This window comes from Caretta caretta, chromosome 6, assembly GCF_965140235.1.
Source record: "Caretta caretta isolate rCarCar2 chromosome 6, rCarCar1.hap1, whole genome shotgun sequence".
Taxonomy (NCBI): domain Eukaryota; kingdom Metazoa; phylum Chordata; order Testudines; family Cheloniidae; genus Caretta; species Caretta caretta.
In genome coordinates this window covers 100,465,363-100,483,636 of record NC_134211.1, presented here as the reverse complement: position 1 = coordinate 100,483,636, position 18,274 = coordinate 100,465,363, and the positions used below count along the sequence as shown (strand labels likewise).

The window sequence follows — 18,274 nt, the reverse complement described above, 5'->3', positions numbered from 1 at the left end:
TGAGTATCCATTATCTGATCTGAAACTTAGTCAGAGCAAATAACAAAACGATTTTAGTATAATATATGCTTGAGACTGCAGAACTCAGCTGGCTGAGTCAGTAAATGCTGACCCAGTCTTTCACCAGCTCATTTGGAAGTCAAGCTGTGGTGTAATAAATGGGTTGTTAATATCATAAAAAAATCTTAATATATTGAAAACTGGGAAAATAGCAGAGAGAACTGTCCAAATGATGAGAGAAGAGAAACATTTACAAGTTAGTTGGCATGGGTGCAGAATATTGTATTTCCAGACTGTTTTGGGGAAAAGTTTGGATTGAGAATACTGCTACTCTGCATGTACATAGTGCTTTTCATCTCATGTTGTCACGTCTCTTGTCAAAAATGATTTAAGTATTAAGTGAAGAAGTTGAGACACAAAGAAATTAAATGAGTTGTACAAGGTCACATAGGAAGTCATTTGCAAAGTCAAAAATGGAACTCTGATTTCCTGCCTCCCAGTCTTCTGCTCTAACCATACAGCTTGGTCTCCTATGTCTAAATTCTCTAGAAATATTTTTTGTAAATAAAAGGAGTTGGAAAATTTTACTATTATGTGGGTTAAACAAAGGAAGAGAAGCTACTGAAATTAAATTGATTTTTCCAAGTATTAGTGTTTGAAGATTTGTGTAGTATATCAGTTTTGCTTTTAAATAATGATTTAAATCAGTTTTTCCTCTTATATCCCTTCTATCATACAATATCCTTAGTTTTCTTACTCTCTTGAGCTACCTATTATTTTTGCAAAGTTATGTTTTATTATTTGGTTCTTTGCTGTGACCCACAGTGACAGGGCTACCTGCCAAATGAAATTTTTTTTTAGATAATGAATGAGATATTACAGCAGGAAAAAAATTGCTTGTATGGATTTGACTAACAACTAAAAAACTGTGTATAAAATACTGCTAAGCACTGGGATGGGAATACTGTCAAATTCTCTGTGTGTGTGTGTGTGTACAGGAACTTGACAAGAGGAGTTGGTAGATTTAGAGAGATTCTAAGAGCTGTTGAAACAAGAACTACACAAAATCTACGAATGGTGAGTTTTACAAACTTACATTGACTGCTTAAAATCTAAATGTATAAATGATAAACATACATTTATTACAGAGGCAAACAAATCAGATTACAGCACTGTAGTTTATTCGTTACTAAAACCTATACAATTTTGCAAAATTTGGGATTAAAATAATTAGTAAAAACAGAAGAGACTGTTTGATCAGCCGTCTTTCTTCCCTTCTCTCCATTCATCTGACTTCCCTTCTCTCCTTCTTTATCTAGTTGTTGTGTAAAATGAATTAGGCTTGGAACCATGATAAATGTCTAATGAACTTTACTGTATTTCAGTTCTGCAGAGGCATTGTTTCATCGCTCTTAGGGTTCTGCACTGTTTGTTTTTGTTTTTCCAGAATACTGACTTTGAGTTCCATTGTCATGTAAATTACCTCTTCTCTCCCATAAAACTTCTTCAAAAAAGAGAACCCATAAAGGAGGTTCATATCCATATCCATATCAAGTAAGCATTCACTAAACAAGTGTTAACAAATATAAATCAAAAGTTTTCAGATAAGAGTAAGGGATATGCAACACTCGTTACAGTGCATTTTGTCTTTTATCAGAGGGGTAGCCATGTTAGTCTGGATCTGTAAAAGCGGCAAAGAGTCCTGTGGCACCTTATAGACTAACAGACGTATTGGAGCATAAGCTTTTGTGGGTGAATACCCACTTCGTCGGACGCATGTAGTGGAAATTTCCAGAGGCTGAGGACTGTATGTGATGGCCAGTGGAGTTCTGTTGGTTTCTTTCTTGGGCTTGTCTTGCAGCAGGAGGCTTCTGGGTACACATCTGGCTCTGTTGATCTGTTTCCTTATTTCTCATGTGGGTATTGTAGTTTGAGAATGCTTGGTGAAGATCTTGTAGGTGTTGGTCTCTGTCTGAGGGGTTGGAGCAAATGCGGTTGTACCAGCGACACCATCACAGGACCTAACCAGATCAGCCACACCATCACCGGTTCATTCACCTGCACGTCCACCACCTCAACTGCTAGAAGAGGGTCTCATCCTCCCTGATTGAACTAACCTTATTATCCCTAGCCTGATTCTTGCTTGCATATTTATACCTGCCTCTGGAAATTTCCACTACATGCATCTGACGAAGTGGGTATTCACCCATGAAAGCTTATGCTCCAATACGTCTGTTCGTCTATAAGGTGCCATAGGACTCTTCGCAATTTTGTCTTTTGTTATTCTAATCCATTTTTACAGACGTACTAGACAAGAGTTCTAGTATAGTCTCTCCAAAACTTCCAAAACACCATTAGAAAATCAGTTAGCTTTTTTTAATGAGATCTCAAAAACCACATTTTTCATAAATGGTGAAATATTAGACATTTAAAGGAGGCCAGTAATATTCCATGTACAAAGTGTAAATAGAACAATAAGAAATGGAAGGTAGGTTTCTTACATTACAAGGATCAAAAAATGAAAGATGTCACTCATACAGTGACACTTCTGGCTCAGTTGCTAACCATCTGTTGCTAAGAAATGCTGACAACTCTTGTACAGATGGTGAGGTTGTCCCATTTCTATAGCAGTCCACTTTACCACTTCTAAGACTCCAAAATTCAGAATTTTTCAACACTGTCATCCAGGGTCATATGTAGCTAATACACATATGTATAAAGCATTTAGAAAGGGATTAAGCTGATAGTTTTGGATCTAAGACAGTCTTTTTGACAATCTAAGACAATCCTTCTGGGGTACAAAATATATCAGAAGGACAGAACAAGTCGTGCGAGGGTGGGGGAGGAGGGTGTGGCACTGTATGTGAAAGAAAATGTAGAATCAAATGAAGTAAAAATCTTAAATGAATCCACATGTTCCCTAAAATCTCTATGGATAGTAATTCCATACTCTAATAAGAATATAACAGTAGGGATCTATTGTCGACCACCTGACCAGGACAGTGATAGTGACTATGAAATGCTAAGAGAGATTAGAGAGGCTACCAAAATAAAGAACTCAATAATAGTGGCAGATTTCAGTTATCCCCATATGGACTGGATACATGTCACCTCAGGACAAAATGCAGAGACAAAATTTCTCATTACCTTAAATAACTGCTCCTTGGAGCAGCTGGTACAGGAACCCACAAGGGGAGAGGCAATTCTCGATTTAGTCCTGAGTGGAGCGCAGGATCTGATCCAAGAGGTAACTGTAACGGCACCGCTTGGAAATAGTGACCATAATATAATAACAGTTAACATTCCTATGGTGGGAAGAACACCTCAGCAGCCCAACACTGTGGCATTTAATTTCAGAAAGGGGAACTGTGCAAAAATGAGAAGGTTAGTTAAACAGAAATTAAAAGGTACAGTGACTAGAGTGAAATCCATGCAAGCTGCATGGACACTTCTCAAAGACACCATAATAGAGGCCCAATTTAAATGTATACCCCAAATTAAAAAACACAGAAAAAGAACTAAAAAAGAGCCACCATGACTTAACAACCATGTAAAAGAAACAGTGAGAGATAAAAAGGCATCTTTTAAAAAGTGGATGTCAAATCCTAGTGAGGTAAATAGAAAGGAGCATAAACACTGCCAAATTAAGTGTAAAAATGTAATAAGAAAAGCCAAAAAGGAGTTTGAAGAACAGCTAGCCAAAAACTCAAAAGGTAATAACAAAATGTTTTTTAAGTACATCAGAAGCAGGAAGCCTGCTAAACAACCAGTGGGGCCCCTGGACGATCGCGATACAAAAGGAGCACTTAAAGACAATAAAGTTATTGTGGAGAAACTAAATTAATTCTTTGCTTCAGTTTTCACGGCTGAGGATGTCAGGGAGATTCCCAAACTGAGCCGTCCTTTGTAAGTGACAAATCTGAGGAATTGTCACAGATTGAAGTGTCGTTAGATGAGGTTTTGGAATTAATTGATAAACTTAACAGTAACAAGTCACCGGGACCAGATGGCATTCACCCAAGAGTTTTAAAGAACTCAAATGTGAAATTGCAGAACTATTAACTATGTTCGTAACCTGTCCTTTAAATCAGCTTCTGTATCCAATGACTGGAAGATAGCTAATGTAACACCAATATTTAAAAAGGGCTCTAGAGGTGATCCCGGCAATTACAGGCTGGTAAGTCTGATGTTAGTACCGGGCTAATTAGTTGAAACAATAGTAAAGAATAAAATTGTCAGACACACAGAAGAACATAAATTGTTGCGCAAAAGTCAACATGGTTTCTGTAAAGGGAAATCATGTCTTACTAATCTATTATAGTTCTTTGAGGGGGTCAACAAATATGTGGACAAGGGGGATCCAGTGGACATAGTATACTTAGATTTCCAGAAAGCCTGTGACAAGGTCCCTCACCAAAGGCTCTTATGTAAATTAAGTTTTCATGGGATAAGAGGGAAGATCCTTTCATGAATTGAGAACTGGTTAAAAGACAGGGAACAAAGGGTAGGAATAAAAGGTAAATTTTCAGAATGCAGAGGGGTAACTAGTGATGTTTCCCAAGGGTCAGTCCTAGGACCAATCCTATTCAACTTATTCATAAATGATCTGGAGAAAAGGTAAACAGTGAGGTGGCAAAGTTTGCAGACGAAACTAAACTGCTCAAGATAATTAAGACCAAAGAAGACTGTGAAGAACGTCAAAAAGATCTCACAAAACTAAGTGATTGGGCAACAAAATGGCAAATGAAATTTAATGTGGATAAATTTCAAAGTAATGCACATTGGAAAAAATAACCCCGACTAGACATACAATATGATGGGGCCTAATTTAGCTACAACTAATCAGAAAAGAGATCTTGGAGTCATCGTGGATAGTTCTCTGAAAACATCCATGCAGTGCACAGCAGCAGTCAAAAAAGCGAACAGGATGTTAGGAATAATTAAAAAAGGGGTAGAGAATAAGAGAGAGAATATCTTATTGCACTTATATAAATCCATGGTACGCCCACATCTTGAATACTGTGTACAGATGTGGTCTCCTCATCTCAAAAAAGATATACTGGTATTAGAAAAGGTTCAGAGAAAGGCAACTAAAATGATTAGGGGTTTGGAATGGGTCCCATATGAGGAGAGATTAAAGAGGCTAGGACTTTTCAGCTTGGAAAAGAGGAGACTAAGGGGGGATATGATAGAGGTATATAAAATCATGAGTAGTGTGGAGAAAGTGAATAAGGAAAAGTTATTTACTTGTTCCCATAATATAAGAACTAGGGGTCACCAAATAAAATTAATGGGCAGCAGGTTTAAAACAAATAAAAGCAAGTTCTTCTTCACACAGTGCAGTCAACCTGTGGAACTCCTTGCCTGAGGAGGTTTTGAAGGCTAGGACTATAACAGAGTTTAAAAGAGAACTAGATAAATTCATGGAGGTTAAGTCCATTAATGGTTATTAGCCAGGATGTGTAAGGAATGGTGTCCCTAGCCTCTATTTGTCAGAGGGTGGAGATGGATGGCAGGAGAGAGATCACTTGATCATTACCTGTTAGGTTCACTCCCTCTGGGGCAGCTGGCATTGGAAACTGTCGGCAGACAGAATACTGGCCTGGATGGACCTTTGGTCTGACCCAGTGTGGCCATTCTTATGTTCTTTATTTTAAGCTGGAGAAATAGAGATGTACAGTACCCAGAACATTTTGGCCAAAAAATAAACCTTTTATGTTCTCTGTCTCTTATGAACTATTTCACTGATGTTCACTTGAACTTGTTTGGAGGTAGATTTTTCATGTTAATATTTTATTTGTGAGTTTCTTCAATGATCAGGGAGAACAGAATTTTTAACAATTTTTAATAGTTTTGTGGTATGCAGGAAGACAAATGAGAATATGTAGTTTGGGGTTTTTTTAAAACAAATTTATTCTTCAAATGTTTTATTTTCAGTCTACATAGAAATTACTAGGGGAATAAATTAGTTCTCTTTTTGAAGTAAAATATATATAACACAATGAAAGCTATTGCAGCAAGAATTCAACAAAGGCCATTTTGTTGAGCTCTTGAAAAATAACAAAGGGATTAAAAATCTTTAGTCTGCATATTGTGGTGGTGATGCAATTTGAGTTATATTTTTATGGATATTAAAAGCCCACTGAGATTTTATTTGGGGAAGAATACAGGAATTAATTTCCTTGCATGGTGATCATAATATACTGTCAGATTCCTTCTTTTACGGAAGTTAAGCTCTGTTATACTGTTTAGGATTTCTGGGGCGGGGGAGGAGGGCAATCAAGATAAACATCTGATTCAAAGCTGGCAGTGTTTGTTGTTAGTGCTGCTGTCACAATTCAGGGGTAACTATACTGCATTCCCACTCCAAGGACCTTCAAGGGCACTCAAGGTTTCAGGACCCCAGCCATTACTTCTGGGTGGAGACACTCTCTCCCTCCTGACCAGGGGTTATAAGGCTGCACCGCCCCTTGCCTTACACTGTGATATCCCCAGGAAATCATTCTGCCTGAAGGCCAGCACTGAAGCTGTGCTTTCTCTCCAAGGGCTCTGAGCAGTATATTGCAGAGGTTATAAGTTAGACTCTGCTGAGAAGGAGCAGTGTGCTATTTATTCTTAGGATAAAGCATCACAGAGGAAATACTTAAACAATACAAGTTCTTTCACTCTACTGAATGTACCAGAAACTGTTCATCTTCCACATGGGGAGTCTGGTAGGCCAACATCTCTTCACTAAGGGTTGGGGTCTCCCTTGGACAGTTTTGTCCATTTTCTTACTCTAAATGAAGCCCCCAGTCAGTTTAAACTCGGGCTTTATATATCCTAAATTCTATTTTTGTCTCTTGGTCTTAGAAAACCCAGCCTGAACCATATACGAAACCACCCCAACAGGTGGTGCTTAGTTGTTTACTATCCCGAGGTAATTGCCCCCTAATATTTTTAGTTCCTGTAGGAGCTGTAATAACTGTCCCCCACAGAGCAGAATAGAATCATACGTAAACCATTCATAAGTTTAATGCAGTGGTCCCCAAAGATATTGCATGTGATATCTGTCACAGCTACTATTTGTATTGTCAGAGCAATGAGAGGGCCCAATCAGGGTTGAGGCTGCATTGTGGCAGGCACCGTTTCAGCACATAGGGAGATATTGTCCCATCACAAAAAATTTAGTCTAAGACCCTCATACTCATACACTTATACATATTAATAATCAAATGGAGTTTAATGGAATTACTTGCATATGTAAAACTACTTTGTGCATACATGTTTGTAGAAGAGGACATAGAGAACAGAAAGATGAGGGCAATGGTGATAGCTAATCCGTGTAACCACTTGTTCCTATGTGCACAGCTTGATGGCAAAATTATTGATATTTGTGACAAGATGGCCGATGTTAGTATTGTGGGTGCTGTGCTTTTCTTGGTGGGGGGCTAAGATGCCACCTCTCGCCCCTGCTCTTGGGGCGCTGTGGTCCCTGCTAGTGGCTCGGGAAGGTGGTAGAGGAGGGAAGCGGGGGAAGGGCCTGGGTTTGTTCCTCACTCTGAGCCCCAACCCCTCTCAACCCCTGCGGGTCCTGACCTTCTTCTCCCTTGGGTGGGGTACGTTTGGTTCTTAGACACTGGGGGAGGGAGTCTCCCTCCCCTGCTGCAGCAGGGTCTCCCTTACTTTGGTTCTCTGGTCTTTCAAATTTTACAACACTCCTCCAAGCTCCACCTTCCTCCTCCTCTCTGACTGCCTGAAGCAGGGGGTTTTATTAGGTTCCTAACAGGGCCTTAATTGACTACAGGTACTCCAATTAACCTGTCTCAACCCTCCCTAGTCTACAGGCAGCCACGCCTTAATTAGTCTAGGGCTTATATTTCCCCTCTACCACTCTCCCTGGCCCTCCTGTATCACATATTATGAAAAGGAACTAAAATTTCAGGTCCTGTGAACCAAAACATGTAATAGAAAATTGCATTTTTACTGGGTTTGAATTGATGAAGTTAAGGATTCAAATTAAACCTTCTTGGCAGTAATGTCTGTAATGTAGAATAATAGAAAACACACCTGAATTTAACTGATTTTTAGGTATATTAGCGTATTTTGATAGGTTTCTTCAAATATCTGGGATTTACCCATTAAAGTTCTGTCAAACAGTTTTGAAAGCTTTTTGTTGTAGTCTTGTACAGAAGCAAACTGGACAATGTGCCTTTCATTCCTGGTGTGCAGGGCATTCTGAGTTTTTTCAGGCCAATGGAAAAATATGTGGTGGTCAGGTCATCTTGTTTGTTCATTTTTTGCATGAAGCAAAAAAAATAAAGGAAGATGGGAATTCTCTATAATGAATAGTCTGAGAATAGAAACCTTTTTGAGCAAAATCATATTGAACATTACTTAGTCCTCATTTGACAAAATCCCAGTTTTTTGAAGACTTCCTGTTCAGCATTTCTAGGAGAAAATATTTTTCTGTTTTTCTTTCACAGACAATAGCCAGGCAGTTAGCAGAAATTTTGTTACGAGGTATGTCTGAACAGAGTTACTGGAATCCACTGGAAGACCCTCCTCACCAGTCACCTCTTGATGATCCACTCCGGAAAGGCTCAAATACTAAAAATTATGCACTTAGCAGAAGACCCCGAGTGTACACTGGAGAAAAGTATGGAATGAGTTCTTCATATCACTACTGGTTTTCTAATTATCATTGTTCTATTCATTAAATATCTTAATTATATTATTCACGAAGAAAGAGGCATTTCAATAAGGGCACAGTCCTATCTTATACTGTTGGGAGAAAGGTAGGGGATTCCGTTTTCTCAGAAAGCAGAAGAGTAGAACCTTTTCCTAATGCTGCAGAGCCCACTACAGGAAGGGAGCCTGACTACCCAGCTAGCCAGCATATCTGTCAGGGCTGGGCCATGGGCAGCGAGTGTGCACTGATCAATTACCAAGTTGTGGTCAGGTGATGGGTAGTGAAGTTGGGATTGAGCCAAATCAGGACACCAGCAAGTCAGGGTCAGACACTCAGTTGCAAGCAGAAGGGAAGTAGTGGTGACAGGGTTGAGCCAGGTCTGGATACCAATAAGGCAGGGTCAGGCTCCAGGTTACAGACAGGAGGTGAGTACCTGAGTTGGAGGTTCACAGTAAGGCAAGGTCTGGAGTGGAAGCATGCATGTGGTCTGTATCATTGCTCCGACTGCAGTGGGTAATGGATTCTTGGTTTATATACCAGGATGGGCCAATCTGTGTACTACATGGGTGAGATGCCACTCAAGCCCCACTGGGCGATACTTCCTGCAGTGTCTAGCTTCACATGGTCCACCAACAGCAGCCTGGCCTGAGCTCTGATGGCGATACAGAAGTGACAATGGCCAAGAACCTCCATGGTTCCTGGTTCTAGAACTACAGATGCTTACAACATCATTTATCAGAGAAGTGGAGGTTCAGTTTAACTAGTACACATGCTGTGATCAGTAGCACACATTAGCTGGGGTACATAGGTGATTACAGTGAGCCTGGCAGTGTGTCTTCCCCCCACCTTGAGCTATCTTGTCATGTACCACTCCACTGCTCTTGACATCCGTAGTTTGAGCAGCTCCCTTGGGAAAGGCAGGATTTCTCTCCGGATGATTTGAAACTACAAAATTGCTATTTGCTCCTTTTTAGAAAAAAAATTGAAGATGTGGAGGCAGGATTGTGTGTTTTGTCCTGCAAACCAGATAACGAGTAAATCCCTTTAGGTATTAAAGCTGTACAATTTGTGCGCTGTTTGTAGACTTCTATATTCTCTCGCACTAGAGAAAGCAATGATAGAGAAAGCAATAGGGAGATTCATTATGTCTCAGTGACAGATTTGAAAAACATTTATAGCACTTTGCACAGGGAGTATATTTCCCAAGGCAGCTGCCTCTTAATCCTCTTAAGCCAACCCTGGCATTTCTCTGCCATGTCAGCTCGTTGATGAGTTTGCTTTTCTTCCACGTAGTCAAGCAAGTGGTATGGTATTACATGGCTCTCTGTGCTGATTTGCGTTTAGCTTTGATTTCTCCCCCTCCCCATCCCAAAAAACCCCCACCTTCACTGCTTGAAGAACATTATTTCCACTTCCTCATGTCTCATTCCTGATTCCTCATTCTGTCCTGATCACTGCTAATAATGTAATGAATGTGGATAACTATTTTCTGGAACTTAATTTTTCTCTTCAAAGGTAACAGTTTTTCAAGTAGCGTCCCTATGTGTGCTCCACTTTACTTCAGGAGTGCACATGCCCCAGGCACCTTTGACTGGAGATTTTAGGTAGCAGCTCAAGTTCGGCCTGTGCATGCATTCCAGACCTCCTTGTGCCCTATACTTATACTTGTATGGGGGAGCCACCGTCTGTACCTTCTCAACCACCTTATATCCTGACACAGAGCATTTGGTGTGCCCCTTTTTAGCAGTAGTTAGCCTTCAGCCCTTTGGGCTGTCTAGGTCTAGTTTAGTTTTGATTTAGTTTACTTTAGTTTTTTATTTAGTTTAGTTATATAATTCCTTCATTTATTTTCTTGGGTTTATTTGGTTACATACCCCTTTCCTCTGGCTTCCCTTCTTGAGGGGTTCTCCCTCAGGGGGTTTTGGATAATAAGTAAATCCCTTTGGGTATTAAAGCAGGGGTCAACTACTTACCAGCATAGAGACACCTCTCCTGATGCCTTCACCAAAGGTGAGGTTCCTAAGGTGAGGCAATCTTGTGTTCCCTCTCATCCGATCTGGTATGATCAGCATTAGACACCACTGCTTCTATGACCATACTGGAACCCGTGAGCTGCCTGTAGTCAGCAAGTTTCGAGAGCTCCCAGCTATTCACATGGGGATCATCCTGAAAGACACAGTCTCCGCCCCATCTCTCCCTCCTCAAGTGGGAATCTTTTGAGGAGCAGGAGGTTACAGCTGATAAGGAGGTAACAACACAAACTAATATCTCCTCCCCTTCACCTCATGAGGCTGTGCTGCCTTCCTTACCACCTTATGCAGAGGATTTTAAATGGCTTCAAGAATTTAATAAATGGATTAACAATTCACTCCAAAATCCCCTGAAGGAGGTCCAAGATGCTCACCATAAGATTTTAGACATTCTCCACATGACAACTTTTGGTTGAGTGGCCTTGCTGGTGAACAAGGCTTGAATCCACCAGACATCTGTCAGACTCCTGCTACAGTACTGATTACATGCAGACTAGCTGACAAAAAGTGTTACATCCCAGCAAAACAATGAGTTTTTATTTACACATCCTCCGCCTAATTCTTTGTTTGCGGAAGCCATCAACGAGCATGGCAGACAACACCTTACGATAAGGGCTAAAAGTGCTTGGACCTCTTTGGTTGTAAGAGCTACTCCTCTGTGACGCTATGATTTAGGATTATGAATTGCCCAGCTCTGATGGCAAAGTGTAATTACACCAACTACAGTAAATATAATGCTTTTATTGAACATCTCCCTCTCAAACCACGGGAAAAATTTCAGGCCATCACAGGGGAAGGTCAGCTCCTAGCAAGGACAACATGCAGCCAACACTGCAGCCTGCTCTGTTTCCACTGCTATCATCATGTGTGAAGCATTTTGTCTGCAACTATAAGGATTTCCCAGGGGGATCCAACTTATTGTAGAAGACCTTCTTTTCAACAGATTTATGCACTTCGATGAGTCCACAGATGAATCCTTGCACACTTTGAAGAATTTAAGGGCTGCACTCAGGTCTCTTGGGATCTACACATCCGTGAACAAAAGAAAATTTAGTGGATCACAGATGGTTCAGAGATTCCTCCACGCCCAGTTTCCTGTTTTCCATAAGTCTGCCAAGCCACGCAAAAAGAGACCAAGAAATCAGAAAGAGAGGCTGCCTACCACATCCACTACTACCACCCAGCCCTCCTCCTCATTGAAACAGCAATTTTGATGGTTCAGTTGAGGGTGCAGAAGATCCCCTTTATCGGTATCTTCATCTGCATCATTCTACCTACCCTTTGGAAATGGTCTCTTCTGCTTTTGACCTTCATGGGAGCAGATCGTAGCCAACAAATGGATTTTGGAAGGTATAACATTGATTTACTCCAGCAATTTTACCTCTGTTCCTCCATGCCACCCTCCTTCGCAGTAAAGATAGCTGTGTCTCTGTTCCACGGGTAGGGACTACAACTCAATAGTGAAAAGTCCCTTTTGACTCCAGTTCAGCAGAGAGACTGTATACGTGTTTGTCTGCATGCCATCATGTCCAGAATTTAGCTTCCAGCTCACTGGTTTATGGGACTGACAAACCTTATTTCCAAGATTCATATAAGTCCTTGGACGTGTGCAAGAAATTGCCTCTGTTAGGCCATATCGCAGCTTGCACTTTTGTAACACATGCCAGGTTACATCTTCATTGCTTCATTGCTTCCGGGGATAGCTCAGAACAGGCTACATTTTGAACACACACAGTCTTGATAAACTGGTGTCTGGTCCTGGCTTGGAGCTAGACTCACTCAATTGGTGGAAGAACCCATACAAAGTTTGTGAAGGAGTTCTCTTCCACTGCTATAACTAGAACTTCAGAAGCCTCCATTTTGGGATGGGGAGCAAACCTCAGGGGACACACCATTCAAGGCAAATGGTCCTTTGGGGTCCCTTCCCTTATTTCCAGGAGGTTGATGTGGAGAAGTCAGGAATGCCTGTATCCACTTCCTTCACTTAATCAGGGGTCAATCCATCAAAGTCATGACAGACAATGTAGTCTGTATGTTCTACATAAATCTTCAAGGTGGGGGGTAAGATTCCTTATCTCAGCCTCTTACATCCCAGGCACTCAAACCACGATAGCTGATGATTAAGCAGGCACTTCTCCCAAGATTACAAGTGAGAGCTGGATACTCTGATTCATTCTCTTGTCCTGGGGTTTCTAGAAGTAGACCTTTTTTGGCACCATTATCAACAGAGGGCAAAAATTTCTGCTCAAGGGGCCTTCTCTCCCTCAACATTGTTAGCAGGGTCGTCCCTAGGTGGGTGCAGGGTTTCTATCTGCCGGAGTGTGCTCCACCCAGGCCCCGCCCCACTCCACCCCTTTCCCCAAGGCCCCACCCTATTTCTTCTCTGCCCCCTCACCAAGCCCGCTGCACCTTCGCTCCTCTCCCCTCCCTGTTCCTCCAGACACAGCGAAACAGCTGATCGGTGGTAGGTGCTGGGAGGGAGAGTGCGGCGCTGATCGGCGGGCTGGAGCAGGAGGTTGGTAGGGGGGCGCCTCGCTCCGCCTGCCCCCCGTCTTACCTCCCTGCTCACCTCCTCACAAAATGCTGGGCCCCCCCAAAGCACAGGGCCCAGGGCAGTCGCCCCGATTTGCCATACCCGAGGGATGGTTCTGATTGTTACTATTCCAGAAATTGAACAAGATCAAGCACACAGGGCCCAGGGCAGTCGCCCCGATTTGCCATACCCGAGGGATGGTTCTGATTGTTACTATTCCAGAAATTGAACAAGATCAAGCAAGACAGAGTTAAAGCAAGACAGAGTTGAACAAGTTCAAGCAAGACAGAATTGCACCAGCTTGTCCGAGACAAATTTCCTCACGTGGTTTGCCTTGCCTCTTGCCTGCTGTTGTAACTTCCGATCATTTCCCCACCTGCTATCTCAGGAGTTCAGATGAGTCTCCATTCCAACCTGAGCATTCCTCATCTCAGAGCTTCGCTCCTCAGTAGTTCTTGGGGGTAGAAGTTTCCTGCCCAACAGAAGTAGACAAGGTCCTATTAAACTACAGAAAGATTTCCAGTAGGAACATTTATGTGCAGTAGTGAAAGAGATTTCACCATTGGCATATCTAGCTACAGGTCTCACCTGTCCATTTCTCCCTCTCTACTGTTCTGGATTGTTGGATTTCAAAAAATCAGATCTCTCTATAAATTCTGTCAAAGCTTATTTAGCAGGTACTACGATCTTCCATTCTTCTCTATGGGGACTCTCAGTGCCTATCCAACAACATCCAGATTCATTAAGGGGTTAAATATCAGAGGGATTTAAGTTAGTCTGGATCTGTAAAAGCGGCAAAGGGTCCTGTGGCACCTTATAGACTAACAGATGTATTGGAGCCTAAGCTTTCGTGGGTGAATACTTGATGCATCCGACGAAGCGGGTATTCACCCACGAAAGCTTATGCTCCAATACGTCTGTTAGTCTATAAGGTGCCACAGGACTCTTTGCTGCCATTAAGGGGTTAGTTAACCTTTTTCCACAGATTAGAGACCTCTCTTCCATATGGGATTTGAATTTGGTCCCCATTTGTATAATGAAACCTCTCTCTGAGCCACTAGCCTAATGTTCTTTGCTACACTTGTCAATGAAGACATCCATTTTGATGGCCATCACCCCTTTCCAAAGAGTTGGAGAGTTTAATAGTAAATCCCCCTCTTTACAGTTTTTTTTTTCCCAAAGAAAGTATTTATGGTCCCATTCCAAGTTTCTGCCTATAATGTATACTCTGATTTCCATGTTAATCAGTTCATCCACCTTCCAGGGTTTTTTTTTTCTGAAGTCACGCTAGACCTACCCTGCATTCCTTGGATGTTAGAAGAAATATATAACAATGGAGATTGTGGTCAGGTCACAGTACCAACTGCAAAACAGCAGTCAGTGCTTTCCCAGTCTTAATACAGATGGATAATATGTGAATTCTTTAGAATGCCTGTATTCTCATTATTTATTTCTATGTGCAAAGTTAAATCCTCTGACTACTTGTCCTTTCTTTCTTTAGAGAGACTTCTTTGTCTGTTACAGAATTACATAGGTAATGCTCCTCTTTCAAAAACACATTATTTTAAAAGAACAGTGAGGTCTGAGTGCAAGGCTAGAAGTCAGATTCCTGAATTCTTATAATCATGTGTCTGACTGATTCCCTCCATAGTCTTGGAGAAGTCACTAGGAATCTGATTTATTTATTTATTTATTTATTTATTTATTTTAGAAAATTGCAGAAATATAGTTGCATACCTAGTTTGCAAGCACAGTTATTTCAATTCCCCATGCAAATTAGATTATTAGATGACTACACAGTTGGTTAGTTATGCATATAACTAGTAATTTGTAAATACAAATACCCATGGTAATTGCATTTGCAGCTCAGGCATTAATTGCACACGCTTTTGCAAAATCAGTTATATATATTCTTGAAAATTAGGCCTTTAAATGTGTCTACCTCAGTTTCCATATTTTAAAAATTAAGGTGAAACGTGCTTCTTGGGGAATTCTGAGGATTGGTTAATATATAAATTGATGATTGTAATGTTCTTTGGAGATTATCAGTGCTGTGTAACTGCAAAATATTACTCTAGTTACTCTTTGACTTTGATATGTATGTGCTCCAAAACCAATTTTTGAGGTTAGGAAAAGATGCAGGCTGATTCAGTCAATGCCTTAGAGCAGTTTCCTGTACCAGTGAGATTTTTTTCGAGCTATACCTTGATTTTTCTCCATTTTTTAAAATTGGTTCAAATTTTGAGACTGCTGGTAATGTATGGTCTTTTTATGAATCTGGGGATCACATTTGAACAGCCTATAATGAGATACAATCCAATCAGTTTGGTGCCTTGTAAGTCACAATAAACTTTGCTTATTAAGCATTAAGAATAGCGTATATTCTTGAAAGGAAATGCAGAAGTAGGAGCTATGTGAAGACAAGGGTAACCATTTCTACAGAATGTGAATTCTGCTACTTTAAATATCTTTCCCTAATATTCTGTGTGAGGAAGTTTTAAGAATATATCTTTGACACTGGTTTACTAACTCTCCCAAGTGATAATTCAGATGATTCCTTAGATCCATGCAATTCTTTCCTAGAAAGAGCCTCTGTACCCTTCTTCACTGCTAAAACTTATTCATTAGGGGATTAATGTTTTCCATAATTTGTCTCCTTTTTAAGCATAGGGTTGAGAGTTATCTTCTATGACAGACCATTTGTAGATGGACTCTGACTCAGATCTGCCCTCAAGTTCTGAGTGGCAAGTGCAGTTTTTTTCACAAATGTCAGACTTATTGCTGGTACTTCAGAGTGTATATAGACAGTCATTTGAAGTACAGTCAACCTCCAACTGCTTGTTCTAGACTTAAGATAGTGTTTTGTGTTCTACCTCATATTCAGACATAATTTATTAACTTTGCAAGTTAAAAGGATCTAAAACATAACCAGATCTAAATCTGGTACCAAGCTTTGGTTTTCCAGCGTGTGTCCTGAAAGCGGTCTGCTGTTCCCATAACGTATTAAGTTCCACACTACATAGATGCAGTATATCATGAAAATGTAATTTGCAGCTTATTGTATTCTGAAAATGACTAGACTATAACGTCAGGTGGACAATGTAGACTACAAGGGAGGGCTAGTCTACACCGGCAACGCTGAAGCGCTCTCCCAGCACTCTAAAAAAAGACCCACCTCCACGAGAGGTGTAGTTACCAGCACTGAGAGTGTGGCTCCCAGCGCTGGGGCACTGTCTACATTGGTGCTTTACAGCGCTGCAACTTGCTGCACTCGGGGGTGTTTTTTCACACCCTGAGCGAGAAAGTTGCAGCGCTGTAAATTGCCAGTGTAGACAAGCCCAGAGTAAAAAAGGTTTTGCTGTGTTCTAGCAAAATCAAAAATGAGTAGCTTCTAACAAGGTTAGTGTGTACTAGTATCTTTAAACATCATCTCCTGGTGGTAGAAGACCAATTAAAATAGTCTGATTGCTTGCAACTTATTATCCATGAAGTGAAGTCTGAAATTTAGCTTGTTAAAAGGATATTTTTGATCAAAAAAGAGGTAATCACACAAACTCTTCAAGAAACTAATAAAGCATATATGAAAAATTGGGTCATTTTAAGTTGACTGTCCACTTGCAAATAATGTCAATTATCTGATAAAAGACCCGTGAAAATTTCCTAGTCACAGTATGATAGAGACAAGGTGGATGAGAGAGATATACTTTATTGGACCAACTTCTGTTGGTGAGAGAGACGAGCTTTCAAGCCACACAGAGCTCTTCCTCAGGTCTGGAAGGTACTGCCAATGTCACAGCAAAATGCAAAGGGGAACAGATTGCTTAGGATAAGTAGTTAGCACATGTTATAAGGGACCATTCAAGGTAGAGTGGCCTGTTAACACCTTATCAGTTATAGGACAAAATGAGGGTTTAGTGGGTTACAGATAGTTTTAATAAGCCATAAACCCAGTGTCTCTGTTCAGTCCATGATTTTTAGTATCTATTAGAGAGATTAATTTAAGTTCGCAGGCTCGTCTTTTGAAAGTCTTGTGCAGGTTTCCTTTAAGGATGAGGACTGAAAGGTCAAATATAGTGTGATCCCTTTGTGAAAAATGTTCAGCCACAGGTGACAGGGTGTTTTTGTCTCCTATGTGAGTTAATTTGAGAGCATAGTGATTGTCTGGTGTCACCCACATAATTGTTGTTGGAACATTTAGTGCACTGGATGAGGTACACCACATGTTGTAACAGGAATGGGTAGAACCCATGGATCTTGAAAAGTGCGTTGGGGGGAGTTAATTGTAGCAGTGGAGATGTGTGGAGGTTTTGCATCTGTTGTTCTGGCAGGTTTTGGACTTGCTTTGAGTTGCTGTGTCCTGGTCTGAGGTGAGCTTGCTTCTGATGATGAGCTTGGAGAGATTGGGGGGTTGTTTAAAGGCCAGAAGTGGGGGTTCAGGAAATATTTAGTTCAGGATGGGGTCTCCATTGAGCCCCCCCACTGTTCCTCAGACGTTCTTGTTAACTTCTGGATATGTGCTGGAAATGGCCCACCTTGATTATCACTTCAAAAGGTTTTCTCTCCCCTCACCCCACTCTCCTGCTGGTAATAGCTCATCCTAAGTGATCACTCTCCTTACAATGTGTATGATAAACACCAATTTTTTCATGGTCTGTGTGTATATAAATCTCCTCACTGTATTTTCCACTTTATGCATCCGATGAAGTGAGCTGTAGCTCACGAAAGCTTATGCTCAAATAAATTGGTTAATCTCTAAGGTGCCACAAGTACTCCTTTTCTTTTTGCAAATAGAGACTAACACGGCTGCTACTCTGAAACCTGTTGGATGAGGTGGATATCTCTGCAAAGTGCGGTATCTGTCACTCTTTCCTACCCAGAACTCGAGAAGCTCGGGAGCTTCACCTGGGGAACCACCTGAGACAGAAAGCTGTCTGATCTGGGCCAGGGAGACTCCCCTGCACATTACTAGTGTCCCCCCAAGCATGTGCCTTGGAGTGGAGCCCCCAAAACCTAAGTCAAAAGAATCTTCTTCTAGGCTCC

The 18,274-nt window shown here is 41.1% G+C and overlaps 1 protein-coding gene across 7 annotated transcripts in view; it reads left to right on the top strand.

The window, feature by feature from the left end:
- TTC7B (tetratricopeptide repeat domain 7B) overlaps window positions 1-18,274 on the top strand; it is a 294,267-nt gene that overhangs the window by 102,158 nt on the left and 173,835 nt on the right. For 5 of the 7 annotated variants that reach the window (XM_048852692.2, XM_048852696.2, XM_075129830.1 and 2 more), the window contains 2 exons: window positions 999-1,077; window positions 8,466-8,638. The exons of 1 other annotated variant lie outside the window; for it this stretch is intronic. In XM_048852692.2, coding sequence (XP_048708649.2) covers window positions 999-1,077; window positions 8,466-8,638 — 252 coding nt within the window. Of the gene's footprint in view, window positions 1-998; window positions 1,078-8,465; window positions 8,639-18,274 lie in introns of those variants that run through there. One more of the 7 variants, XM_075129832.1, reaches the window with a different exon arrangement.